At 37.9% G+C, this 26,386-nt stretch overlaps 2 protein-coding genes across 4 annotated transcripts in view; both read left to right on the top strand.

The window, feature by feature from the left end:
• Window positions 1-17,727, top strand: part of prtga (protogenin homolog a (Gallus gallus)) — a 40,279-nt gene extending 22,552 nt beyond the window's left edge. For both annotated transcript variants that reach the window (XM_082181342.1, XM_082181343.1), the window contains 10 exons: window positions 595-783; window positions 6,849-6,944; window positions 8,103-8,289; window positions 9,000-9,127; window positions 9,205-9,375; window positions 11,567-11,731; window positions 11,871-11,994; window positions 12,626-12,764; window positions 12,902-13,000; window positions 13,743-17,727. In XM_082181342.1, coding sequence (XP_082037468.1) covers window positions 595-783; window positions 6,849-6,944; window positions 8,103-8,289; window positions 9,000-9,127; window positions 9,205-9,375; window positions 11,567-11,731; window positions 11,871-11,994; window positions 12,626-12,764; window positions 12,902-13,000; window positions 13,743-14,111 — 1,667 coding nt within the window. In that variant the 3' untranslated portion in view covers window positions 14,112-17,727. The remainder of the gene's footprint in view (window positions 1-594; window positions 784-6,848; window positions 6,945-8,102; window positions 8,290-8,999; window positions 9,128-9,204; window positions 9,376-11,566; window positions 11,732-11,870; window positions 11,995-12,625; window positions 12,765-12,901; window positions 13,001-13,742) is intronic.
• Window positions 17,728-20,592: 2,865 nt separating this feature from the next.
• On the top strand, window positions 20,593-26,364 carry pygo1 (pygopus family PHD finger 1). 2 transcript variants are annotated; one of them, XM_082181668.1, is made up of 4 exons: window positions 20,593-20,731; window positions 20,823-21,001; window positions 21,811-21,895; window positions 22,541-26,364. In XM_082181668.1, exons 2-4 carry the CDS (start codon window positions 20,973-20,975, stop codon window positions 23,555-23,557), a joined length of 1,131 nt encoding a protein of 376 aa, XP_082037794.1. In that variant the 5' UTR covers window positions 20,593-20,731; window positions 20,823-20,972; the 3' UTR covers window positions 23,558-26,364. The 2 variants fall into 2 exon arrangements, with proteins under 2 accessions (XP_082037794.1, XP_082037793.1); XM_082181667.1 differs by lacking the exon at window positions 20,823-21,001 and having other exon boundaries at window positions 20,594-20,795; window positions 21,810-21,895.
• The last annotated feature ends 22 nt before the right edge of the window (window positions 26,365-26,386 follow it).

The following is a 26,386-nucleotide window of genomic DNA, read 5'->3' as shown; positions in this document are numbered from 1 at the left end:
AATTTGGCAAAAACTCCCATATATCGGAGAAAACGTTTTTACACTCGCATGATGAGGTGGTTTTTCAGGCAATTCGAAAAAGGAATATTTCGCAAAACTGCAATGGAAACTGTTTGGACAGAAGACAAGACAAAAGTATTACGGGAATACTGGATTCTAAACAACAAAATTTATCAAGACGTTGAAGCATGAGGAGGGAGAAACGGCTCATATGTGCTTCTCCCAAGTATAAGAGGCTTTCCTTGCCATTAATGCTTGGATAACACGTCTCCTTTGATTAGAACTAATGGCTAGTGCAGTGGCTGAGATGTTCATAAACCTACCAACATCCATTGCCATGATTTTTGGTATGACTTATCGCGAAAGGAAATTACGTTTTAGTCGCATAACATCGGTTAATGGAAACATCGTCATTTCGCAATCGTTTTTTAGCGAAATTTTGAAAATATGCGCAAATCTGTAATGGAAACGCGGCTACTGTCAACTCAACATGCATCCTCTTAACACACACTTGAGTTATTCAGGGAGACAGGTTTATGATTGGCTGATAATGCGAACTTGTTTTTCTGATTGGCTGTGTGTTTTCTCCCACAGTGCCTCTGGCACCAGAGCTGCAGCTGGAGTCTCTGAACTGCACGACGGTCGTGTTGCGTTGGCATCTTCCAGCGGGAGGAAACACTGGACTGCAGGGCTACAAACTATCATACCATGAAGAGAGCCAACCTGATGGTCCACCGACCCAGATTCCCCCGCACCAGCGCCAGCACACCATCGGAGGCCTGAGTGAGTGCGAGTGGCTTCAGGACACCATGTGAAATACAAAAGCTGAATGCACACTGGTGTTTTCTAATTTGTTGATATGTTGTGGTGGCCGTTTGTGTGTCTTATTAGTTAGAGAGGGATGTTAACTTGTGAAAAACATGATAAATGGTGACATTCAGTCCAGCATTCAATACTGTATGAAACAGGATAGATATTCGATTGGATGGATAGATTGATTGAATGATTGATTGATTTATAGATAGATAGATATTCAGATAGATGGAAAGATAGATATTCAGATAGATGGAAAGATAGATATTCAGATAGATAGATTGATAGATATTTAGATATTCAAAAAAGATATAGAAGATAAAATGTAATAGACAGAACATGTTCTCATGTTGTTTATTGATTGTTCTTTCTTAATTCTGTTCATTGCTTTAACCCGAGTCTCTAAATGAAGTGGTTTGCCAAGAACAAAAGCACTGAAGTGTCTTTAAGAAATGTAGATTTGTGGCTCTCCCTAAACTCCCAGTGACACACCCCTCCCCCTCTGACCTGTGACCTCCGACCCTGCCAACCCGGTGGGTAGTGCGGAGGTCTTCCCATGAGTCTCAGGAGGAGGGCGTTGCAGGTTTGTGCTGTGGTCGCCCTCTCCTGCCCCTAAAGGTCACTCTCATCCGGGCCTGTGGTCGTGGTGGTCATGAATGCTGTCCCACAATGCTTAGCTTGACCAGTGGCCATCTGTGGCCGTAGAGAGGTCAGCCAGCTGGACAACAGCTGATATTCATATCACACAGAACTGGACGCAACATTTTCACAAGTATCACACTGTCATTTGCAGATTAGAATTTAGTTTAGTGTGTCTTGTCAACTTGTTTTTTGTTTTGTTTTTACGAACCGTAATTAGCAGTTACTGTGGCTTGTGTTCAACCTTCATACTGTACTTAAAGACTCTATTCATTAGTGATATGCATGTTACTCTATGCATTAGTGCTGTGGACGCTTCTCAGCGAGAGTTTACAGTTCATCCGTCCAGAGGAGGTGAAGAGAGGAGGAGAGTTTCAGGAGAGAAAGAGGAGCTGTTTTCTGGGGGGTTTATGGTGTGTTTTATGACTGTAGGGGGACAGAATGTGGGATGAGCTGCACATCAAAGCTCCTCATACAAAGCTCTGACGCCCACAAACACACTCACACACACACACACACACACACGCATACATACACACACACGCACACACACACGCACACGCAGAGACACACAATCTCTCTCACACACACACACATGCGCGCACCGCACACACACACACACGCATACGCACACACACACGCATACATATATACACACACACACACACGCGCACACACACACACACACGCGCACACACACACACACACACACGCACACACGCACATACACACACACACACACACACACACACACACACACACGCATACATACACACACACACACACGCATACATACACACACACACACACACACACGCATACATACACACACACACACACACACACACGCATACATACACACACACGCACACATACACACACATACACGCACACATACATACACACACACACACACGCGCATACACACACACACGCACACACGCACATACACACACATACACACACACACACACACACATACACACACACACACACACACACACACAACAAACACACACACAAGCATACACAGACACACAATCTCTCTCTCGCTCTCACACTCAACACACACACACACACACACAGACACACACACAGACACACAATATCTCACTCACACTCACACTCACACTCACACACACTCACACTCACACTCACACTCACACTCACACTCACACACACACTTAGCAATGTAAAGTAAAGGCCCATTAACACCAAGAATGATAAATACAAATATATTAGCATCCTCATCAGCGCACAATATCGCTCTGTTATTATAAGCTCGTTTTTAATAGTTTTGTCGTCTGTCACTTTAAATACTCGAGCTCTTTAAAGCAGGACGAACTCTGATTATCTGTCAATGTTTTTATCATTCATCAGTCGGAACAAAATAGTTGAAAGTGATTCCAATGATATTGTTCCTCTGTTATCGCTATAGTTGTTCTGTGAACTCTGCTGTTCTTTTATATTTAAAACTATATCTTTATAAGTATCGTTATAGTTATCGTCCTTGGTGTGAACGGGCCTCAAACCTGGGAACTTTCTCATGAAACAAGCTTCACATTTCTGCTTTAAACCCTCATGAACACTGACCCCATAGACTTCCATTGTAAGCCTGTAAAACTGAATTAGTTTCTGTGGTGAACGTCATGTTACAGATGTCGAGCATGTCGTACATGATGTTTCTTGCTTGTTTTCCCCTCCGGCGTGTGTCGTTCAGGATGTTTAGTGTGGCGTGAGTGAGTGTCTCATGGTTATGGCCTCTAGTGCTCAACCTTTAATTAAAACGGGGTCGTTCATTTAGCTTGGATGAATGATATCCATGAGAGCGAGAGCTGACCTCTCAGAGCAGCGGATGGCCATTGATTTCCCTCAGTCGATGAGTTATTTAGCTGTGCGGAGCCCTCCCATTCATACAATTATAATAAACAGATGCATAGGAAATTAAAATAACAATTAAAATTGAAAAAAAAAATTGTAGCTATTAAAAAATAAGAAAAAGAGAGGACTACATAAATAAGATGATACAGTGCAATCAGTGTTCAAGCATAATGTTGGGAAGTTTTGCATGGACACATGTCAGTCATATTTTCTCAGAAAGTTTATGTTTGTAGATATTTGTATATATTTTACATATATTTACATATATAAGTATATATACATATATTTCTAAGCGTTTTCAGAATTTTTTTTTTTATATTATAAATCTAGCTTTTTTTGTTTTGATATTCCATAGACATATATATTTTTTTATATTTTATGATTTCTCCATACTTTTTGAACTCAAGCTGAAGATGCTCAAAAACCGTCCTGATACGCTGCACAACTATAGCTGTTCATGAGCGGTTCTTGCTGTTGATCATCACTATTACCATTAGTGATGTGATTAAACCTCTAACACGGCTTCCTAAAACTGTGGCGACGCCCCCTGGTGGGACACAGAGGGATTGCAGGGGGCGTGGCCTAGGCTAAATCAATCAAATAAAAAAATTCTGCTTTTAATTTTTTTCTCATAATGTAAGTTTGAAATGTATCAGTCTCTTTTTATTTAATCGTGGTAAGATGCATTGGCTTTTTCTAAGTTTTGCTGATTTTTTGTGGGCTTCCAGCTCTGAAGTTTGGGAAGCACTTCATGACATAAATGATTCCTCATATCATGTTGAGGGAAGGTATGCTGTAATATTCACTCCTCATTTCTTCCTGCATGTGTGCTACTCCCCGTCCCTCTCGACAGGATTTGACTTGCCCAGATCCCGTGTCAGAGGTCGCGACACAGAGCTCATTGTGTGGCTAATATCTCCAGGCTATTGTGCTGTAGAGATGCTGTTGTCCATGGTGGTTTGGGGGTTTAGTGTTCGAGGAGTCTCGTGTTTCTGTCGAGTACATGTGTCTTTGCATTGGCTGTTTCCCAAACCGAATGTCAGTATTTTGGTTCCTCATGGACTCAAGGCATCATAATGTCCCATAGATACATTTTTAATGCAAAGCTTTTTTTCTTAGTGGAAATGAAATAAAAAATTGAGATTCATAATTGAAATTAAACTTTTTTATTTTTTTTGCATATCTGACCAACTTGAAACTTCACATTATTGTGATATATATATTTTGTATATATATTTCACATACACATATGAATGTATGTACATGTGTTTTATTTTTTTATTTTATCTGTGTCTTGCTCTTGTGGACGTGGACTCCTGCACGTCTTGCTTTCCATAAGATTTGAAGTGTTTCTTGTGTGTCATTCCTCCCGTCCAAATACTTTCTTTATCTCTCTCTGAATGTTGATGGCCTGAAGAAAGAGGCCTGGCTTGTGTGCCTGACCTCTGACTCCAGATTCCTGAGGAGTTTTATCTGTGTGTGAACCCTGACCCCTGACTGGCTCCACGGAGCCTCTTCGGAGTTGTGGATCTCAATGACACACACTCATTACCTAACCGTCCAATCACTGCAGGGCAACTGTATTTGGCCCCGCCCCCCTAAAGCCAGGCTCTAAAGATTTAGATCTCAGTCCCAGTGATGTCATCTGTGTGCATTGATCAGTCGGGACTGATTGTGATCCAATTCAACTGAACACTGTTCAGTCACACCAGCTTTAAAGACACATTCTGCCAATATCAGTGATAATCTAACGCTTCATCTGTCTGAGATCCATATCTAGGCCTTTAACCCTTAATCTGATCATAGTTTATCGGTGTGCTCTTTGTTGTCTCTGTAACAGTAATTGGGCAGCTGACATGACACGTCTAATCTGCATTATTCTTGTTTGATTGTTATGCATCCATTTTTTCTGATCTCACATTAATCGACGAACTCGGTTAAAAACTGAAATAAAGCTACAATAAAATATTGTAGATGAAAAAATTAAAATGAAAAATTTAACTGAAATTAATGTCTAAACTCTTTTTTTTTAATGAATTAAAACTAAATGGAAATATATACTAATATAGATGACAAAAGCACTTAACAAACCTACCAAAACTTAAAATTAAATTAAACTGAAAGTATAAAAATAAAATCTATTTCAAAATGTTAATAAATACTATAATAATTTAGATATAATACTAACTAAAATAATGCTGACTCATTGAATATTTTAACTTTTAATAATTGTGTTTTGACACCACATGACTTTATATGAATTGGACAAAAGCTAAACAATTAAATAATAGTGAAAAACTTCACAGAATCACTAATATTCACTATGTACTATATTACTGTAAATGTACGTTTGAACCCCTGCATCATGTTGTTGAAAAAGTTGATGTACATGTTATTTGTTTAGTTGTAATCCCTAAGGATATGAAGCTCAAACATGTTCAGTCATGTCAGTATTGAAGCTGTGTTGTGTAGCGCCACCATGTGACCAAAGTGAAAACTACAGGACAGTGTGGAAACTGTTCGTTTCACTGAGTAAAATCTCCACACCCTCAGCTGTGTGTCAGTAACTGATGTCGCACTCAAAACATTAATTATATATAAAAATAAAAAACAATCAAAATATAAAATAATGTATACTAGTTTTGTGTATTTTAAATTTGCATATTGTGTGCTTGATAAATCTACATCCGGATGCTTAAGATTGTGTTGCATTAGTTTTTTTAAGTGGCAGAGCTCATGAAAAACCTGGAAATGTCCAAGAGAAAGTTATTTCCAGACCCGAATACCTCTAAAGTTGTTTCCTTATGCTATCCAGTCTAATGTTTAATATCTCCTTGACTAGAGATGGCTCTTTTTGAGTGGAATATATATAAAATAATTTAATGCAAAAAAAGAGTAATTTACTTATTTTCTTTTTTCTTTTTGGTGCAATCTTTAATAATGCTTTGCTGTGATTCTTGAATGTCATTTGAATATCCTACCAATTTCTGGTCTCTTTATGATCCTCAATGTTTTGGTTTTGGTCATGTGACTGACCTCTCTGTGTCCGTGTGTGTTTCCCATGGCCTTTGGGTGTTTGATTTAACCTCTGGCCTGGTTGTGAATGGGTTGCGGCCGCTAGTCATGGGTCAGTCAGTGAGGGGGTGCCGGCAGATGGATGAACCCATCGGGGGATGGACACTCGTCTTTTGTATTGAGGATCGACCGCTAACTCACTGACCAGCACCTCCAGCTCAGGGCATCTGCTGCTGATCTGACACACGTGCACACACACTAAACACACGCACCGCTATCTAATGCACACACACACACACACTTCAGCTGATGTGTTGCTGATCTCATACATCTGCTGTTACACACGTGCGGCCGTGAGCTTCGTCTCTTACGCCCTATTCACCAAAGCTTTTGAAAATTTGATCACAGATTACGTGCATTACTGGAATCTGTATTCTGACATGGCTTCTTATGCATTTTACATACATGCATATATATATTTGACTCTTTATTTATTACAGACCCCAGAAAGAAGTACCATGTCAAACTCTTGGCCTATAGTTTCATGGGTGACGGATACCAGGCGGACCAGACCATCAGCACACCGGGATGTGTTTGTGAGTTCAGCGACACACACATTCATGCCATGTGTTACAAACATTACTAACAAAGTGATATAGGTTTAAGATTCATTTAGCTTCATTTGTAGTAAGGAATTGCATACATGCAATGCATAGTAGCAGTAAAGACATTAATAATGTTACAAAAGAGTCTGTTTTAAATAAATGCTGTTCTTTTCAACTTTATATTCATCAAAGAATCCTGAAAAAATATGTATCATGGTTTCCACACAAAAATATGAAGCAGCACAACTGTTTTCAACATTAATAATAATTTAGAAATGTTTCCTGAGCAGCAAATCGGCATATTATAATGATTTCTGAAGGATCCTGTGAAATTCTGCTTTGATCTCGGGAATAAATTACATTTTACAATATATTCACATAGAAAACAGATATTTGAAATTGTAATATTTCAAAATATTTCAATGTTTTAACTATGTTTTGATCAAATAAATGCAGCCTTGGTGAGCAGAAGAGACTCAAAAACATTTAAAATCTTTTTAAACAGAGGCTATATATATATATATGAAGAGTTCAGATGGAAAAGCCTCTAAGTGCCATTTTAAATTTTCTTCTAGAATGATCATTTTTATCAAGCTCGTATATATTTAAGTTCAGTAATTTCACTTAAATGGCAATGAAGATTAGCTATTAGTTGTCATTTAAGTGAAATTATTGAACTTAAATATATGAGCTTGATAAAAATGATCATTTTAGAAGAGAATTTAAAATGGCACTTAGAGGCTTTTGCATCTGAACTCTTCATATATATATATATATACTGTATATATATAATAGCATGAGCGTAAAAAGATTAATGTCACGGGTGGTTGCTGACCGACAGATGAGGAAGACGTAATATCCAATTGAAAGGTTTATTTAACTAGAGATCGAACAGATAGCAACACACACTTAACATCGACGACACTGAACTCAAACAGAACTGAACATATACACAGGTGTTAATGATGGTGACTGACGAGTGCACAGCTGAATGTAATTAGTGTCCATGACAACAAATGAGTGACGAAGGCAGTTAGAAACAAACTTTGTTGTATTATTTTCATGTTCTCACTGTGAAGCTGCTTTGATACAATCTGTATTGTAAAAAGCGCTATATAAATAAAGGTGAGTTGACTTGTGTGTTTGCAGCGGTCCGTGATCGCCTGGTCCCGCCCCCTCCGCCACCTCATCATGTTTACGCCCTCAGTAACTCCTCCTCCTCTGTGTTCCTGCGCTGGGCCCGACCCGCCTTCACCAGCGCACAGACGGTCAACTACACGGTCCGCTGTAACCCTGTGGGTCTGCAGAACGCCTCGCTGGTGCTGTACCTGCCGACGTGAGTATGACTGACCCGAGACAGACAGTGCATACTTAAAGGAACACCAAAGATTATTTTGCACCTTAAAATGATGTTTCCAAAATGGTTTCAGTGGTTCACCAACTCGTAACAGGGTGAACGGCACTTCTGCATTCGCTTTGCGACCCTCTATCGGCTATAACCACACTATGCTAGTTTGCCAGATCGGGTAGCGGATCTGTAGTTCGAATGAGACATAAGAAACTACAAATTTGACTTGCTTTAAGGCAAGCGTTACTATAGTCATTATTTTGTTTTTCTTCGTTTCTGATGTCGCAATACATCATACTTTCATAAAATCATGCAACACACTCTATCTTGTCTGTGGTGGACATGTTATTTCCTAAGCCGGTGTTGGATAAACAGCGAGCGTGAGTGCGACGGTAGGCTAAATTATTTACGACAGCGGTAATGGACAGTTCCGCTTCCAACCTGTAGGGGGACCGTAGAGGAAAAGTGCTTTGGTGTTGCTTTAAGGCCAATTCACACAGCGCTGATACACATTCACGACCCGACAAGCCCTGATTCTGCATGTTCAATCAGTCAGTAAACAAGCGTCAGACGCCAAGAGGCACAGAGTAACACACTGATCCGACAAAACACGACCATGGCCTTTACACACTATGTGTGATTAGTGTGTTTACAATTAGAAAAAGTACACTATAAATATGTCGTGTGTGTTCCTGCAGTGCGGACCAGACTCTGATGGTCAGTGATTTGGACCCAAACACCAATTATGAGTTTGCAGTTCGTCTTCATGTGGATCAGCTTTCCAGCCCATGGAGTCCCGTGGTTTACCAGACCACACTTCCTGAAGGTAAACATATATATTATATATAGAGGCTTTTTAAATGGAGAAAAGAAGAGGTTGTGATTGTTTGCCTGTGCGTTCAGCTCCCAGTCGAGCTCCTGTCGGGCTGAAGGTGACTCTGATCGAGGGAGACGCGGCTCTGGTGTCGTGGAAGCCTCCGGATGAGCCCAACATGGCCGTCACACACTACACCATCCTGTACGCATCACGCAGAGCATGGGCGGCCGGAGAGTGGCAGATCCTGCAAAGAGAAGGTGTGTGTGAGAGAGAGAGAGAGAGAGAGAGAGAGAGAGAGAGAGTGTGAGTGTGTACATGTTTTTCTATCCTGACGGGGACTTAAACCTGAATGCACAGACTCATGGGGACTCGTGTCACTGTGGGCCTAAATTGAGGGACACAAGCTTATAAATCATACAGAATGAGTTTTTTTGAAAATGTAAAAATGCAGAAGGTTTTGTGTGATGGGTAGGTTTAGGTGAGAGTTAGTGTGTGTGTGTTAGTTTGTGAGCGTGTGTGTGTGTGTGCTAGTTTGTGAGTGTGTGTGTGTGTGTCTGTGTGTGACTGTTTGTGTGTATGTATGTATGTATGTGTGTGTGTGTGTGTCTGTTCTCTTGTTAGTCAGTATCATTTCATTTGGCTAATTATGATATCCTGACCTGAGCTGAGTAGTTCAGATATGACATGATTGAATAAGAGCTAAATAAATGGACATATCTGAATCCATCTGCAGCTTTCCAAAATTTTTTTTTTTAAATAATAAAAATAATATTAGTAATTATTATTAATTATTTTCTAAGACTTAATAAATAAAAAAATCGTAAAAAATGTATCCTTCTATTTATTAGCATTAGATACGAGACTCTCTCTCTCTCTCTCTCTATATATATATATCTGTCTGTCATGTTTCAGGCCAAAATCAAAAGAACACAAAAACAATTTTTTTATTAATGCAATGCAAACAAATATAATTCTCATCAATGTGTTTACACGATAAAAAATATTTTTCAAAGTTGTAAATAAAAAAAGATGAATCGAGTATGTTTTACAACTTCAGCACATCAACATTTTTACTCTGACAAAAAATGCATTTAAAAATGTATCACCTGCATGTGTTTTAGAATTTAATCTTCTTTAAATGCTTTATATAGTTTTTTGTTAATTGTACGACTTCTGTTATTCACTTTATTCTCGCCTTGCTGCTGACATGGTGTTAAAAAATAACTATTACTAAATATAAACACATATTAAAGGACATCTGGCTGGCTAACACCGATGAACGGGTCAGTGTTTATTACTGTAGGTCTAAATCCGTGTCAGAGACTGTAAAAGCTGGAATGAGTCTTTATGAGCAGGACTGTGGAGCCTCACGGATGTCATGTGTTCTCAGTTACACGTTCAGCCCTGCAGATCTGAACAGGATAAATCACAGTTACGGTCACAGACGTGCTGCTGCTGCTTCAGGTTGTTTTGGGTGGTTCGAGACCAGTCACTAAACCTTTGACTTTTAACCCTCGACACCCTGAATCTGTGGGGCACAGAGAACCGCTGTGTGCTGACGGGGTTTCGTTTGCAGTCAAACTCTGATCCTGTGGAGTCACATGAAGAGTCCGGCAGTAAAAATCCCAGTCCGGGCGAATCTCACACGTGTCTGTGTCATATTTCACAAATTATATTTAGCATAAATGCTAGACAATTTTTTTTTTTTTATGAAATGCGAATATATATCATTCTCATCTAGGTTTTTGCATTGTAAAATTTTTAAACAAAACAAAAATTAAAGTGCCCCATTATGCTTTTTTGAATATTACCTCTCATGCAGTGTGTAATATAGCAGTTTGTGAATGTAAAAGGTCTGCAAAGTTTTAAAGCTCAAATAAAGTTATTTATAATAAAGAATCGATGGGCACTTTAATGGAGTAGGCTACTGTATGTTTTACAAGAAAAACTATTTAAATCTTTCTACTTCAAAATCTCACGTTTAATTAAATGCGTCAACTGCTGTTTCTTTGTAAATGTGAAATTTATTTGCAATAAGGGAAATTTGATTCTACTCCTTTTTTCAGTGTCGAAAAAATATAATATATTTATGTTTATTTATTTTTTATGTATTTTTTAAATATCATGGTAGTGTTTGTTATATTGAATGTAATATTTGCTGATTTTAATGTAAAAAATATTGGGTAATTTGGGGTAAAATGTGCTTATTTTACTATTTATGAATAATTTCAAATGCAGAAATTGTAATAATCATAATTTTCTTTATGCAAAATAATTATCTTTTTTTAATTGTCTTTTTGATATTCACCCAGTTACTGAATACAGATAAAGTAATTTGCTAAGTAGTGTTTTTCATAAAGGTTCGATTTTTGAGTCGATGATGTAAATTATTAATAGGTGTATTCATTATTTTGGATAATAATGTTCACCTTACGGTCTCGTTGTCAGGGAGCGTCACGATGGCCCTGCTGGAGAATCTTCAGTCCGGTCAGGTGTACCTGGTGAAGGTCTCAGCGTCCAATCAGATGGGAGATGGGCCGTTCTCTCCGGCTGCAGAAGTGACCGTGCGTGACGGACACGCCTCCCGAACACACGGCTCCTCCCACGCCACAGGTGTTTTACTCAGGGCCCTCTATTGGCTAAATATACATGATCTAACATGCAATGCATGTGAAATTCCACATCGACTGAATGAATGCACAATGCAAGTCTTGGCGTCATCTTTAATATCGTGTCTGTGCTTCACCCACAGCGTTTTCTGATGGTTTCTATCACCTGGATCAGAGATCAATGACGGGAATAGCAGTGGGTGTGTGTATCGCTTTAATCTGCATTATCATCTGCATCCTCATACTGGCATACAGGAGCAAAACCAGGTAAGAGAGCCTAGAGTCTATACTTATTTAAGGCAACATTCTAACATTCTAAGTTCTAAAATTAGTACAACTAAAATTTAAATAAAAATACAGTAACACTTTACAATAAGGTCTCCATTAGTTAATGTACTCGTTAATGTAGTAAATGAGCAATACATTTGTCACATTATTTATTGATCTTTGTTACTGTTAATTAAAATCCAGCTGCTCATTGTTTGTTCATGTTAGTTCACAGTGCATTAACTAATGTTAACAAATACAACGTTTGATTTCCATAATGTATAAGTAAATGTTGAAATTAACATTAACTAAGATTAATAAATGCTGTAGAAGTATTGTTCATGCTTAGTTCATTTTAACTAAAGTAGTTACTTAATGTTAACTAATGAAACCTTGTTGTAACGTGTTACCAAAAAATAATAATGACAAAAGCACAGAGCAAATTTACTAAAACTTAAACTAAATTTAAAATGATAACTGAAAATTTGAATAAATACTATAATAGTATATAAATTATCCTAAAATAAGAGATTGTTTAGGTAATTATTGACAATTATTGGGTATTTACAAATGCATTCACAGATGTCAGTTAGTTGATTTCTCCATGACTGAACTGCATTATTTATGACAGGAAATCCAGCATTGCCAAATCCATCAGGCAAGCAGAAGGACAAGCTCCGCCCACTGCTGTCCGACTGGCCAATGAGAGTCAAGCTGAGAGTGTGGAGGTGATGATGCCCATGATGAGAGATCATTTCATCGATGCAAAGGTGTGTTTAACATGACACATTCCTGCTTAGCTTGTGCTGGACGAGCAGGTGGTCAACCAGTGTGGTCTTTCATATACGTGTGTGTGTGTTTACAGCATATTTGTTTAAATTCACATTGAAATTGTTCAATGTTTTAGGGCGGAACAAATCTGATCATTAACAGTTATGGGCCAGTGAAGCACACCGTTGAGAAGAAGAAAACGAAGAGATGGAGCTTCTTTAAGAAGGATGATAAGGTATGAAACAGTTTACAGATTACAATGAGCTTTATTAAAGAAACGGTCAGATCAGATGACCAACACCCAGATGACATGTCAGTCCCGAATGAGGGGAAATTAGGGTGAATCTCACAAAAAGAGCATCAGCAACAGAAATATGAAATGACTTCATTAAATATCTATTATTATTATTATTTAAAATATTTAAGGTAGTAAATACCACCATGATGTATAAACCTTATATCTTATGAAATTAAAGTTTATTTATTCAAATTTATTTTAGGTTTTGTAATATAATACTTATTATATTTTAAGTTAAGTAGAAAACTGAATAAAATGACAAAAGCAAAAAGCAACTTAATACCAATTCTAACAAATTTATTAAAACTGGTTACTAAATCTGAAAATATAAACATTACATTTTAATAAGAGTATATTATTCAAAAATGTCTTATTTTAATGCATTTAAATAATACATCATTTTTTTTTTTACATTACAGTAATGAGAATCTGAGGGAAATATACTGTGAATGCCTTGAAAATAATGTAAAAACACTGATACAAAAATAAAATAGGCTTCTTTTTTAAGCAAAATATAATTTTATATCTGTTTAACTATGCTTTTGGGATGAAACATGATGGGGTTTGTGAGATTCACCCACATTAGTGCTCTTTTGGACCTTTTTAAATGTCACTGCAGTTTGTATCTTCAACCCTCCCTCCGTCTCTGTTGTTTACGGGTGTTTTCTGCTCCTATCAGGATGTGAAGAAGGTCTCCAGTCCTTCATATTCCTATCATCAGGGAACCACCCTGCTGTGTTATACGGAAACATCACCTCAACACCCGCCGTCGTCCCTGCAGGGCCTGTTTGAGCCAACGGGGGGCGACAGCGAGGGCTCTCACTCCAGCGAGGGCAGTCACGAGACGGGCGACTCGGGGCGATTCTCTCACGACGACACGGAGGCAACCAACCTGTCTCTGGGTGTCGACAGTCGCCCAGTTTCCCTGCAGGACGAGGCGTCGGATGAGTTTACAGAGAAACAACTACATCTCCACATGATGCCGATGGCAGAAGTGACAGAAACTACATTTCAGCAACAGGAAATGATTGAGCTTCATCCTGTTTAGCAGAAACTCTTGTGTTCTCTGGCGCCCCCTGCTGTTTAAACGGACTACTGAGCAGAAAACTCAAGCTTTGTGTGGATGACCCGAGACGTTCACACATGCTCCGCTTTCTCGGTGAATGTATTATTTGTTTCTCTCTTCTTCTTTTCGTTTTTTTTACAAATGATTGTGTGTCTGAAAGAAAGTAGAATCTCACCCACCATGAATGTGTTAAAAAAAAAAAACGTCCAAAAATGTGCAACGCGACTGTCGCATTTTCTGACGTCACCTCATCGAGAGAGGAAAGCCTCTCTTAACTTCCTAATCTACCTCAGTTTACTTACTAAATATTTAATATACACTTATACACTCGACAACGTTTTTTCCTTTTCGCTGAGTTTGTGCGTTTGTCTGTGTTTATTGTTTGTTTAGTCCTGAAGTATGGGATTGCAAAAGTGTTTTACCTATTCTGACCCGGCGTGATGCAACAAATCTGCTGTGTGACACAATTACAGCCAATCAGAACATAGTTAATGTTTAATATGCAGGGCTTAGGACCAATAGGATTTCATGGTGGGCGGAGCTACCCAGCTCAACACTCATCAAATATCCTGCTTAATCTGCTAACACAATTACAGCCAATCAGAACATAGTTAATGTTTAATATGCAGGCCTTAGGACCAATAGGATTTCATGGTGGGCGGAGCTACCCAGCTCAGCACTCATTAAATCTCCTGCTGAATCTGCTGACACAATTATAGCCAATCAGAACATAGTTGATGTTTAATATGCAGGGCTTAGGACCAATAGGATTTCATGGTGGGCGGAGCTACCCAGCTCAGCACTCATTAAATCTCCTGCTGAATCTGCTGACACAATTATAGCCAATCAGAACATAGTTGATGTTTAATATGCAGGCCTTAGGACCAATAGGATTTCATGGTGGGCGGAGCTACCCAGCTCAGCACTCATTAAATCTCCTGCTGAATCTGCTGACACAATTATAGCCAATCAGAACATAGTTGATGTTTAATATGCAGGCCTTAGGACCAATAGGATTTCATGGTGGGCGGAGCTACCCAGCTCAGCACTCATTAAATCTCCTGCTGAATCTGCTGACACAATTATAGCCAATCAGAACATAGTTGATGTTTAATATGCAGGGCTTAGGACCAATAGGATTTCATGGTGGGCGGAGCTACCCAGCTCAACACTCATCAAATCTCCTCCTGCTTAATCTGCTGACACAATCACAGCCAATAAGAACATAGTTGGTGTTTAATTAATATGCAGGACCAATAGGATTTCACGGTGGGCGGGGCTATCTAACCTCTCATCAAACTTTCTCCCAGATTTATTGCGTCACGCATGGTTAGGACGGGGTTTTATACCTACCTCAGGTTCAGAAACGTCAAACTTTGAATTGAGCGTTTACGTAGGATTGAGTATTTTGTCTTTATTTGTGATTTCGTCATATGAATGTGTGTATTTTTGCTCTTATAGTCCCTGTTTTATACTACCTCATTTTACCTTTTTGATTTTTAGCAGTAGTTGTGTTTTTATTTGCTTCATCTCAGGAATCATTTGAAAAGCCATGTGTTTTGTAGTGACATGGTTTGATCGACAGGGTATCTTCCTCGAGTCCAAGGGCGGTTGACCCGTACTGAATGTGTGTGATTTGTTGTGGAGATGGATTTGTTTTTCCGTAGTTCATTTCTTCCTGTCTTCTTCTTCTTCTTCTTCTTTTGAGTACGAAGTAACCAAAAAATGCTTGAACTGACGTTTCTTAGTTCAGCAAAACCGATAGCTTTAAATAATGGCCTTAATGTGTGTAGAGCTGCGCAGATACACCATCAGGAGATTCAGTGGATTGCAGTCGAATGATTGTTCTAGAAAACCAAAAATAATTATCAAATCTTAAGAGTAGACTGATCATGAAACCTTTTTGCCTCAAAAGAGATCTATTTTTCTTGATATACAGTATATGTACTACTGAGTACACATTTGAGTTACTGTAGTGCTTTGAAATAGTTGATGCTATTTTAGATTTAGGAACATGAGCGTAGCACTTTTCTTTCAGGTTAGTTTGTAGGTGCAACGGTGACACGCCATCATCTGCAGGACTGTGTGCGCTTTCATTTGTTCTTTCATGTCCGCTGGTCTTTGGGATGAAGAGATGACAATGAGATTATCCTTGAATCAAACCAAAGATGTTTCACCCAGAGACCAACGGGAAAAAGAGCAGCTTTAGAAAACTCAAGAGACGTCCTGCGATCCTGCGATCAAAAGAGGTGTCATATTTCACTCCGAAATCAAGAGGAAAAATAAGAAATTAAATTTTGCTTAAGAAACATGAAACTTATTTTCGGACCATTCAGACCAAATTGCATTGTGACATTATGAAGCACATTTCACCCCGAAATTCTCATTAACATATATTTAATTATAAATTAATGGTTTAATTGTCATGAAAATAATTTTGGCAATGCAAAATATAATTTCTTCTTTTTTTTCTTTTTCTTTTAAAGTGAAATATTAGCTAGAAATGTTCCTGATAGGCTTTATGAGATTCACCTCCTTAAATCAAATGTCGCAGTTATCAGATTCCCTTATTAGAATTTCACGTTGCACATGGATGTTATTGTACATGAATATTATATACAAAGAGAGAGATATTATTATATTATATTAATAAACATTCCATGCGGCTGAAATTCTTCTCAATCAGGGGAAAGTGATTGGCCACTGTATGCATTTCAATCAGAGAGACACAATCAGTTTAAAAAAAGAATAATTTTCAAAGCAAACAGCCTGAAACCAAAGAATGTGGTCACCGTTGCACGGATGATTATTATAGATTGATTTGCATGGTGTTTTGTCATTGTTCACTTGTTACAAAGCTTTATATTCCTAAGTAGATTTGATTTCTACGTACTGAAAGACATCAGGAAACCAAAAACAGTGTTACGCGGCCGTGCTTTCAATCGGTTATGACTTTCAGTTAAACCAAAGATGATGGATTTCATGCCTTTTGTTTCCTTTTATAACTTTTCTCACTGGAGGAGAAATATTGTATTGTATTTTTTCTATGTTTTTTGGGATGATGTACCCCGTATTCTGTGAAAATAGAAAATCTGACTTAATATTTGGTTTCTCCCTGCTGAAGAAAAAAGCTCAAAGCTGGCTTGCTGGTCTTTGCTGGTTTAAACTGGTCTAGCTGGTCTCCCAGCCTGACTAGTGGCCAAGACCTTGCTGGAAACAACACTCCAGACCAGCCCGACCAGGGGAGAAAATGCTGGTTTTAGCTTTATTCAGCAACCCAGACAGCAACATAGTGTCGGCCCAGATCCGGATTCGTGTTGAATCCACATGTACCGGATGTGGGCCGGATCTGGGCCGACACTACGCTGCCGTCTGGGAAGATTTGATGCCGGAATTGTTGTTTTTGATATAAATTTGAATATGCTTTAGTGTTTTAGAACAGTATTGATTGTTGTGTTAAATTGTTGACTTCGCTTTGGGCGTTTCCTTTTGTGTGTGTGTGTGTGTGTGTGTGTGTGTGTGTGTGCGCAAGTGTAATTCCATGCATCAGTTCTTTAGCTACATAGAAGCTGATTCACAACAAACATTTAGAAATGCAGCATCATAAAATATGTCGTATAAATGCGTTTGCTGAAGGGATTCTTCCTCACAGCATATTATGCATCCAAACTGATGATCTCTGTTCATGCAAGATAAAAACTTCTCAGGTTGCATGTCCAGTCACTCCAGGTTCACCATCGCCCTCACTGAGGTGATGTTACTCAGGAAATCCAGTTTCATGTCACTTTATTTAGCGCTGATGTGAACTGCACTTGCTTAAACTCTTGATTTTCGAATGGATTCTGTTCTGCATTGTTCTGTTGAAGTGTTTTATTCTGATTTTGCCTAAATTGAAGGGGAAAAGGGAGAGCTTTGAGAACTCTTCTGAAAGCAGTGAATGTTTGGTTTCCGCAGGTCTCGCTCCTGTGAGCTTCCGTTGCACTGCAGCAGTAAATCTTTCTAAGCCTTAAAACTGAATGTATTTCTTAATAAATAAAATTCCACTTGTTAATTAATCTTCTGCTGTGCTTTTCAAATACATGTACCATGTGTTTACTGGAAGATTTGTTTTCCTGTTCGGCAATACGGTGTAATGTTTATTTATTACACAAATAAGATTGTTTATACAAATTTCCAGTTAAAATAAAAATGTTGAAAAGTATCAAATGTTGTCTCTTTTCTCTTGAAGAATTTTATTTGAGGTCTTTGCTTCGAATAAAAAAAAAAAAAATCTCTCAAAGAATTATATAAATGTGTGTGTAATTTTTAGTAAGTGCATTAGTATTGAGAAAAACGTATGATGTATGTACTGTATGCATAGTCCTGGACAAAAGTTTGTATCTTGAAAAAGTATCACGGGTTATAAAAAATACTAAGCAGCACAACTGTTTCCAACATTGATAAAAAAATCTGCATATTAGACACTGAAGACTGGAGTAATGATGCTGAAATTCAGCTTTGAGTCACAGAAATAAAATCTATTTTAAAGGATGGAAAACCTTTTTTTTTTTAAATTGTAATATTTCACAATATCACTGTTTTCTTTCCTGTATTTTTTTTATCAAATAAATACAGGCTTGATGAGCCTGCAGGCTGTAATGTTAAGAGACTTCTTTCAAAAATATAAAAAATCATAATAATATATATAGTTTGGTGTCACACATACACTACCGTTCAAAAGTTCGGGGTCAGTAAGATTTTTAATGTTTTTAAAAGAAGTCTCTTCTGCTCACCAAGGCTGCATTTATTTGATAAAAAACAATAAAAAAAAAACTAATATTGTGAAATATTATGACAATTTAAAATGACTGTTTTCTATTTTAATATATTTTAAAGTGTAATTTATTCCTGTGATCAAAGCTGAATTTTCAGCATCATTACTCCAGTCTTCGGAGTCACATGATCCTTCAGAAATCACTCTAATATGATGATTTGATGATCGAGAAACATTCATTATTATTATCAATGTTGAAAACAGTTGTGTACACATTTTTTTCTAAATTCTTTGATGAATAGAAAGTTCAAAAGAACAGCATTTATCTGAAATCTAAAGCTTTTGTAACATTAAACACTAACGTTCAAAAGTTTGGGGTCAGTAAGAATTTTTATTTTATTTTTTGGGGAAATAAATAAAATAAATCAATACTTTTTTACACCGTGAGTTAAACTGATCAAAAGTTACAGTAAAGACATTTATAATGTTAGAAAATATTCTATTTTAAATAAATGCTGTTGATGATTTCATTTTAAACAGTCATTTTAAATTGTAATATTTCACAATATTACTGTTTTTTATTTATTTATTGTTTTTTATCAAATAAATGCAGCCTTGGTGAGCAGAAGATACTTCTTTTAAAAACATTAAAAAATCGTACTGACCCCAATCTTTGAACGGTAGTGTATACTAAAACTAAATGAAGGAAAATGAAAACTTTTAAAATGCAGTCAGAAAGCACTTTCTAATAGAATAACATTACATCAGCGAATGATCATCATCTCACAGGTCGTGTTGCATCAAACGCAATTCTTTAGACGCACTTTACAGGAGGTAACGGTGGGCTGGATGTTTTAGGAGGTCCTGGGCTGCTAAAAAAAAGTGTTTTACAGTCACTGTTGATATATTTAATGCATACTTGATTAATAAAAGTATCTCTTTTTTTACAGTCTATGCTTCAGACACACACACGTGTGCTTTGAACTGCGCTCACGCACGCGCACTCCACCGACAGTCTCGCCTCACGCGCCGCTTTTCACTCAGCTTTTACATTATATCGCGCTAAAGTAAGCAAACACAAGCGGAGGAGTCGCCCGCTTCCGTGACCTGCCCCGTAAAACAACAAGTTAAAGGTGTCCGCTCCTCCCAAACTTTATACACGGGTGCAGCTTTCCTGCTTCGCGCAATTACCGAAACTACTATGGCGAAGGATTAGATTTTGAATATAAATTAGGCCGTGCTGACGTTGACTATGACGTCCTCTTTAATATTAATGAGCTCTGAGTACGCTGCGGACTGCGGAAGTAGTCCCAAATGACGCACTATACACTTGTAACGACTTATACACTATTTACTTAAGCACTGTGCACTCAACCGAGTAGTGTATGAATTTTATACGGTTATTTTGTCACTCAACATCGGAGTCTGATAGCCCCTCCCCCTCCGCGGTGACAGTTGAGTTGATGAAGTGTCCAACATTCAACACTTCGTTTTTTCGGTTAATTAAGTGCATCATCCGGGTATTTAAAGTGTTGTTTTTGAACACTACTCCCACTATTTGTACCATAAAATAGTACATAATTACGTACTAAGATAGTACATAATTGTCTTATGAATATTAAATAGATTTTGATGGCGTCATTTGTATACTTCAAATGGCGACGGTTTAGCTCATGAATATTAATAGCACAACCTTCGCCATAGTAGGAATAGCAAATTCGCTTCCCGGTCGCGCACGGAGCGTCGCCGCCGCCGCCGTGATTGCAGTGAAACGGGGGAAGAACGAGACGAGTTGACTACAATCACTCTTTCTGACATCAAAGTTACACCATTTTCCCGTTTGAGTCATGTGAGGGAGCTTGTAATGTCCACAGAGCAGGATAAAGATTCATTCTCTCTAAAACGAAACCGAGGTAACGTGGATTTTCCGTGTTTTATAGGCTTTGATTCGGTGTCGGTGTAATTACCGGAGCGACAGCAGCGGTCGGCCTTCAGGCCTGTGGGGAAGAACTGAAAAGTAGACTGCGACATACTCAGATACGTGCTTCTGAAAGGGAGAGCATGTCAGGCCTCAGAGTGAAGGCTGTCAGATGAACGCTACTTTACAGGGAGTTTGGGGGAAGTTTGGAGTCGATCAGCTATTCGAGAGAAATCATGCGTTTATTTATTACACGCACATCCATAGAGCATGCAGCAGTAAACTGGCAATGACATGTCTATGAAGTAACATTAAAAAGCAAAAATCACAAAAGTTAAAAGTTACAAGAAGGTAGTGAAATTGATAGCAATGGTTACATCATTATCAAAATGTTTTATGTCTTATTTTCTGAAAATGTAGTTTTTAAAGTCTAATGAAACGTTTAACAACACTGCAGTGCAACTGTTTATTGTTGTAACCTTATAATGTAATGTTGGTGTAAGACTAACACTTTATTTTAGTGTTAGTGTCATACATGTAGTTAGTATAGTAAGAATAACTAAAATATACCTACATTCAACTAACCCTAAACCAAACCTCAATCCTACTCTAACCCTATAGTAAGTACATGTTTTAAAGTAATATTTCTCAGTACTTAAATGTATAATTACACTTATTTTTAGGTGTCTGTGTTACAGTGGAGTTATACATTTAAGTACTGAGTAGTATTACTTTAAAACATGTACGCTACTTACCATAGGCTTATGTTTAGGAATAGGGTTTAGTTTAGGTTTAGTTGCATGTAATTATGCATAATTTATAGTTATTACTCTACATGTACATTTAACCATGACACTGTAAAACAAAGTTATCAAATAAAGTGAAACCACAGATCAAACTGTCCATCAAGCCATTATACGGGGACCTTCAGTGCTATAGACATGATATGTATTGGATTGACTATAAATATTTTAGAGGATGATTTTATTTTGACTTTTTGACTCTACAGGAGGTGAAGGTGGGCTGGATGTTTTAGGAGGTCCTGGACTCTTACTGGGAATCCCTGATAAAAAGAGACGCAAGTCGAGCACACAGGTACTGTATGAAACTCTCTTATCAACTGGTTCCAGAACTGTTATTGTTGTTGTTGTTATGGTACTGTTATCCATCAAGGATGCATTAAATTGATCAACAGTGACAGTAAAGACATTTATAATGTTAAAAAAGAGTCTGTTTCAAACAAATGCTGTTCTTTTAAACTTTCCATTCGTTGAAAAATGAGTCACAGTTTCCACAATTTTTTTTACAATAATCATAAATGTTTCTTGAGCAGCAAATCATCATATTAGAATGATTTCTGAAGGATCATGTGACACTGAAGACTGGAGTAATGATGCTGAAAATTCAGCTTTGATCACAGAAATAAATTACACTTTACAATATATTCACATAGAAAACAGTTATTTTAAGCTGTAATAATATTTCACTATTTTTACTGCATGTTTGATCAAATAAACGCAGCCTTGGTGAGCAGAAGACACTCAAAAACATTAAAAAATCTTTCCAACCCCACATTTTTGAAGTAGCTTTTCATGGGCATTTCATGGTCTCGATGTGTTTAGCAAGTGAGGCAAGATCTAGAAGAAAATGAGTCTGTAAATATGAAGAAAATCTGCTCTTTGTGCATCAGAGGTTTTGATTCATATTCAGGAGTGAAAATAAAAGTCTCTTTCTCCACAGGGGCCGTCCTTCTCTCCTCTGTCTGAATATGCTCCTCCACCAAACACCAGCTCAGATCACCTAATAGCTGCCAATCCTTTCGATGACAATTACAACTCTCCATCTCTGAAGCCGCTGCTTCCTGCTAACCCTTACTTTGGACACTCGCATTACCCAGGGTTCAGTGGCTATGGGCCGCCCAGGATGGCCCCGCAAATGCCCCAAAGGATGCCTTCTCCCTACGGGCCTCCTTACCAGATGCGAAACCAGCCCGTGGTCTTCAACCGGGTACCGGGCTTTAACTACGGTCATGCCGAGAACCCGCATTACGGGCAGCCGTTTGGTGGCGGAAACAACAACCGCATCCACTTCAGATCCGAGCATGTCAATCAGATCCCACTTCAAAATCTCAACCAGAGCGGGAGTCCTGGTTTCGGTCCGGGGGGAAATCCAGCTCGGGATATGAGCCCTAACCTCTCTCAGCAACAAAACAACTTCACCAAGTCCAGCACGCCAGCGCCTAAACAGGACCCGAGTGAAGCCGTGAGCAAAAACTCCACGCAGAACCCCTCGCCACGCAAGCAGAGTCAAAACTGTGAAGAGAACAATCCTCAGGACAACACGCCAGAGCCGAAGACGAAGAGCCGAGCGAGCGGACAGGACGGGGGAGCGGGAAAACTCAACGGCGTCATCCACTCCAGTAAGTCGGCGGATCAAGCTCGCAGAACCGGAGCTTTGACCAATACTAAAGTGTTGAACAGAAGGAGAACGTCCTCCTCGTCCGAGCCCGTCTACCCGTGTGGGATATGCCTGAGCGAAGTCAACGATGACCAAGAGGCCATCCTGTGCGAGGCCTCGTGTCAGAAGTGGTTCCACAGAGTTTGCACAGGGATGACGGAGACGGCGTATAATCTGCTGACGGCGGAGATGTCTGCGGTCTGGGGCTGCGACTCCTGCATGGAGGACAGCGCCGCGCACCTGCGGAAAACCAGAGAGGTGTCGGGAACGCCTTCTGTGACCCGAGAGGGACAGTCCTGACTGAGACTGACGTTCTAATCAATTGTTTCGCTTCTGTTTGAACTGAGTTCCAAAGTTACTTTTGGCTTGTTTTGTTTCTACTCAAAAATATTTCTCCCAAAATGAAAGTTCTGTTAGAATTTACTCATCTTCCTATTTAGGGGATGCACCGATATGAACATTTTACTGATGAAAACCGATAATTCTTTGTATTTTGAAAGCCGAGAACCGATATATTGGCTGATAAATCTAAATACAAATTTTTATATATTTTTTGTAAGTCTCACCATTAAAAGCCATGTCTCAAACACACAATTATAATGTTCTCACTGTAATGTTATGAAGCCGATATGACAGGCATGTTGCACTTAATTGTATCATATTTCAAGCAATTCAAAGCCATTATGTTGAACAGTGCGCATCTGAAGTGTCTCAGCTGAAGGAAATAATACATTACTTATCGGCTTTAATATATCAGCCAAATTTTCTTATCAGGCCGATAATGATAACAGTAAAAATGAACATATATCGGCTGATACCGACATGGTGGCCGATATATCGTGCATCTCTATTTCCTATTAGATATTCCTCTATTCCTCTATTTCCTATTCCTATTTCAGTGAATCACAATGGAGAAAGTCATAGGCGAACATCTCGAAGGTTATTAAATGATTTGAAAAAGCCAAATTTTTGAAATATACACTACTGTACAAATTTTGGGGGTCTGTAAAATATTTACCGGATAAAAAAAATACAGTAAAAAAATATAAATATATTAAAAATATATATAATTTTTTTAAATTACAATTTCAAATTACTGTTTTCTATGAATATATTTTAAAATGTAGTTTATTCCTGTGATCAAAGCTGAATTTTCAGCATCATTACTCCAGTCTTCAGTGTCACATGATCCTTCAGAAATCATTCTAATATGATGATTTGATGCTCAAGAAACATTATGATTATTATCAATGTTGAAAACAGCTCAAAAGATCAACATTTGTTTCTTTTGTAACATTATAAATGTCACTTTTGATTAATTTAATATGTCCTTGCTGAATAAAAGTATTATGTCTTTCGAAAGAAAAAAAAATGGTACTAACCCCAAAGTTTTGAACAGTAGTGTAATTGTCTTGGGCTGAATTAGTCCTTGTGTAGAAGTCTAATGTTTCTAATGCCTTTAAATCCAGAGGTCAGGCTGTGCTCATGAAACGGCCCTTCGTTTCGGTGATTGTTCGCGGTCAAGACGTCTTCCTTTGGCTCGCCTTCATTAATGTATGAAAAAACGTGTCATTTAATATCTGTGATTGTTTTTAATGGTTAGTTTTCTTACATTACAACTGTATCTCTAACAGTCAGTATTCAGGTTTCAGAGTAACTCAATTACTCTGTTATCCAGAAAGAACTTCTACTGTCAACTCTAAACTCGAGTAATCTGCCAAACTAGCAATACGTGATGCTCTGAAACTCCAGAGAGATGCTGATAATTTAATAGTTCACATGATTGGGCCTTTCCCACTGATTGTAGAATGTAGCATATTTACTGATGAGAATCATCACGTCTTGTTTCACTTCAGCGGCATGTAGTTTAGTATTAGTGAGCAATATTACTGGTTGTGATGGATTTTGCTTGGCAATATTCCTTCTTATTAATGTTTTTCAAACAGCTTTGCTCTTTGATTGTTTTATGATCAAATGAAGTGAAAATCTTGAGAGCCAGAAAACAAGTTGACATTGAAACTTTGGATGCACTTGACGATACTTTTGTAAGTTTTGTTATTTGATGCTTTCTTTTACTGGGTTGATTGACATTTTTATTTTGGCCAAAACTGAGGAGGATTTGTTACTTGAAGGCCTTATTTCCGGGCATGATGCATTAAATAGCACAATACATATATTTATATTGACAAAAATACGTTGTGCATCAGTCCTTTTAACCAGTTATCTCCCAAAATGATCTTAATTTAATGATGCAGTGGTCATGGGTGAATCTCACGAATCATGTGCGGGTCATAATTCACCCCAAAGGAAGTATATAAATAAGAAATTATATTTTGCTTGAAGAAAATTAAGATTGTTATACTGTATGATGAGAATTGCTTTTGAGAATAATGAGAATTACAAGAAACTCTAGAAAGTAAAATGTCTGGAAATGTGTTTGTTAGATTCGCCCATATATAATCTCAAATGCATTCTTTTATTTTGGACTTTTTTTTAATTTAGAAAAGTCTTAAAACTTGATCCAGCGACATTCACGTTGACCTCAGTTTGGATGTTGTCTTGCATTGACCTGCAAAACATGTTGGCATCGTGAATGTAAACTTCATGCAACTAGTGCTGATCTGACTCCAATTGTTAAGCAAGATAATCTAAACATAGTGTAGTGATTTGTGCAGTAATGTGTCTATAAAGACAAAATAATATAGAAACAATTTTTGTATGATTGGCCAGATTTGACTGTTGACCCCTGGTGCCTTAAATGTATTTTAATAGATACTTAGATCCTGAGCTGATGGTATTGTGCAGTGAATCATTTACCCAATTATCAATATGGGGTGAGAATATTTGAATGGAACTCATTTTATAACGGGACAATGAATGTACGGAGCCAATAATGAACAATATGAAGTGAATATATTTGTGGCATCCTCAAAACCAAGCTGGTACAGCACATAAAGTTTATTGAATGTAAATTAAAGTTCTCTTGTGTGTTATGATAACTCATATTTCTCTGTGAAAAACAGCCTTGTTTAATAGAAAAACCTTGGAAAAGCCATTATTCAAATGTGTTATCTGAACTGCGTTTAATAAAACTGATTTTAAAAAGACATTTTTCCCCCTATGCAGTCA

The sequence above is a fragment of the Leuciscus leuciscus genome, assembly GCF_965113295.1.
Source record: "Leuciscus leuciscus genome assembly, chromosome: 10".
Taxonomy (NCBI): Eukaryota; Metazoa; Chordata; class Actinopteri; order Cypriniformes; family Leuciscidae; genus Leuciscus; species Leuciscus leuciscus.
This window is presented reverse-complemented; position numbering and strand designations above follow the sequence as displayed.